Here is a 2699-nt window from a genome sequence, read left to right as displayed (position 1 = left end):
CATAACTGCTTCCCAGGGGCAAAGGTGCTCGTAGAAGATCACACACCTACCCCTGTGAGCCATGATGAAGGGGAGGACAGCACAGAACCATTGGAAATAGTGTGTGGGAAAAGAGAGCTGATGGGTAGGGGTAAGACCCGCTCTATAGGTGGCGGGTTCGCACAGTCAGAGCTGACAGGCAGGGGTAAGCCACGCCCCTTCAGGGTGGGCGGGGATTCTCAGGGTCAGGAGCTTCCCACTCACTCCACTCCACTGTGACAGGGCTGCTCAGGCTGGGATGCTCCACTTGGCAAGTGTAAACCTCTCCACTCTGAGGAACCGTCTCCAGCATCACCAGGGTCTGGAAGGTCCAGTCTCCATTCCAGATCAGGCCCGTGGTAACGACCCGAGTCTTCTCCTCCTGGTCATTCCGGAACCATCTGACTTCAATCTGCCTGGGGTAGAAGCCTCTCACAGAGCAGACCAGGAGGTTGTGGTGCTCCTGGGGCTCTGTCTTTGTGGGATACACAGTCACCACAGGCTCAACTAGAGGAGAAGGGGAGGTGAGAATAGGTCATGAGGGCAGAGCTGTCCTCCAGGTTGGCTGTGTCTGCCTCCACCCACCCAGGCTGAGGTCCAGGACTCAGAGTCTAACACAGTTGTCCCTGGACTTGGTGTCTGATTTCTCACTTTAGCTACCAGCGCCACTCTGTGGAGGAATCCCCAGCTGCAGGTGGATTCCCTGGTAGGGAAAGAAAAGCTTATCCCCCAGCTGTTGCAATTTCTCCATCAGCTAAGTACATAAGTTGTGCCTCTGGGTTCTGTCTCTTGTGGTGTCTAGAGGGCAGCAGTTCTGTGTGCGAGGCAGGAAGTCTTACTGAGAACTCTTCCTCATCTCCCTTTGCAGGACTCTGAATAAATCAACTTCACCACATCTGCAGTCAGTGTCCTAATGTGTGTCACCCAGGGAGCCACAGTCTCCTCAGCAGGGGCTTCAGTGTGAGCTGCAGGGTTTAGGGACTGTGCTGCAGTCTGCACCCAGAGCCCTGCAGAGCAGTGGGCTTGCAGCAGAAGGTGGTGCTGGAGTGAATTCTCTCTGAATTGAAGGAGCCAGGCCGTTTCTCTTACTGTTTTGTCTAGAGGACACAGTGTAACAGCCGTGAGGATATGTTACAATCCATTCTCATGGAAGCTCGCTGTAAACTCCCTCCATCCCTTAAATGTAGTTCAAAGAAGCCTTCATGGTTAGTTTAGGATATAAGAGCTAGCTACAAATATGCTTAAGCTGCAATAAGAATTCCTACAGCCCGTAGCCTTTAAATTACCCACCCACTTGGGCCTGGCCTCTTATCCTGTTTATGCTGAGGTAAAGCATGGGTCTGGCCTCTCTTTTCCGGCTGCGGCATTTTGGTTGCTGTCTCCCATTCCAGCAGAGGATTGTGACTTGTGAGTCTACCCCTAAATAAATGGCCCTCTGTTATTCTCAATTCTGAGCTGGTGTGGGATTCCCTTTAAGCGCCCTTCTTCATTGGCGCCCCACATGGATTCAGACTCCACTTCTAACAGGTGGATGGCCTGAGGACCTAACCAGTCAACAGCCCAGAAAGTCTCCCCACCCTGCCCGCCTGGTTTGCTAATACCTAAGTAGTTTTTTGTAGAATCCCCGCCACAGTGGTGCTAACTATGAGTGGTGACTTGGAAAATTCCCAAGCACAATCATGCTCCCCCCCCCCGCCCCCTCTGCTGCATTCCTGGCCACGGCATCTACGGCATCTCTTGTGCAGCTTCTGGTTTGTGCTCCCTGCCCATGAGTTCTGGGCTTCTTGCTCCATGTACGGAATTGATTTAATTGCTTTTAATTTGTCAAGCAAAGCATATTTCTCAGGATTTAACCAGCACCAAGGCGGGACACTAAAGCCGCTGATGGGCGTTCCTGTCGCCAATGGCTGCATTGCTGCTAGCCGTGACTCCGCAACCACGACACCTGCTGGATTTCTTGTAGGCGTCCTTCTTCATTAAGCTATTGGTCATACAGTATTACAAATAATAAAGTTTCTGTGTGGTTATTCTGGGTCTGAGATGCCAGGGACAAACAAGCAGCCTCCCTCTAAAGATAACTATGCCCAAATTCCCAAATATTGTTTATAATTTTTTACATTTAAAGGGGGATATGCTATAGAGATGAATACTTTACATTAGTATGGATCTTGCTTTACTGATAAAATTTAAGGTCAATTTTGTTATATGTATATTTCTGCTTTTGATGTATTGTGTTTGTGCAGTGATGGAGGAAGGTCATTGGTAATAAACAAACTGCCTTGGCCCATTTTGATAGGCCATCCCTTAGGTGGGTGGAGTAGGCAGAACAGAATGTTGGGAGGAAGAGAAAGTGAGCTCAGACTCGATAGTTCTCTGCTCTGGGGCAGACGCCTCAGAGAGAGGTCATGCTCCCCTCTCACGGGCACGAGATGAAGCAAGCCGCCAGGTCAGACATGCTGAATCTTTCCTGGTAAGACTGGTGCTACACAGTTTATTAGAGATGAGTTGATCGGGATATCAGAATTAGCCAATAAGGGCTAGAGCTAATGGGCCAAGCAGTGTTTAAATGAATACAGTTTGTGTGTTGTTATTTCGGGCCATAAGCTAGGAGGCGGCCGGGGTGCTGGGGACACAGCCCCTCCGCTCCTATTACAACAGTGCAGCTCATTTAAATATGTAAT

At 50.0% G+C, this 2699-nt stretch overlaps 1 protein-coding gene across 1 annotated transcript in view; it reads right to left on the bottom strand.

Annotated features, from left to right (window-relative positions):
* The window catches only part of LOC113457553 (HLA class II histocompatibility antigen, DRB1-4 beta chain-like), a 13275-nt gene that overhangs the window by 3214 nt on the left and 7362 nt on the right, over positions 1-2699 (bottom strand). The window contains exon 3 of the mRNA XM_026785403.1: positions 244-525. Within this exon, the coding sequence (XP_026641204.1) occupies positions 244-525 (282 nt within the window). The remainder of the gene's footprint in view (positions 1-243; positions 526-2699) is intronic.

The sequence above is a fragment of the Microtus ochrogaster genome, linkage group LG2 (assembly GCF_000317375.1).
Source record: "Microtus ochrogaster isolate Prairie Vole_2 linkage group LG2, MicOch1.0, whole genome shotgun sequence".
NCBI lineage: Eukaryota > Metazoa > Chordata > Mammalia > Rodentia > Cricetidae > Microtus > Microtus ochrogaster.
The sequence above is the reverse complement of the archived record's forward strand: the minus strand, read 5'-3'. Positions and strand labels throughout refer to the sequence as shown.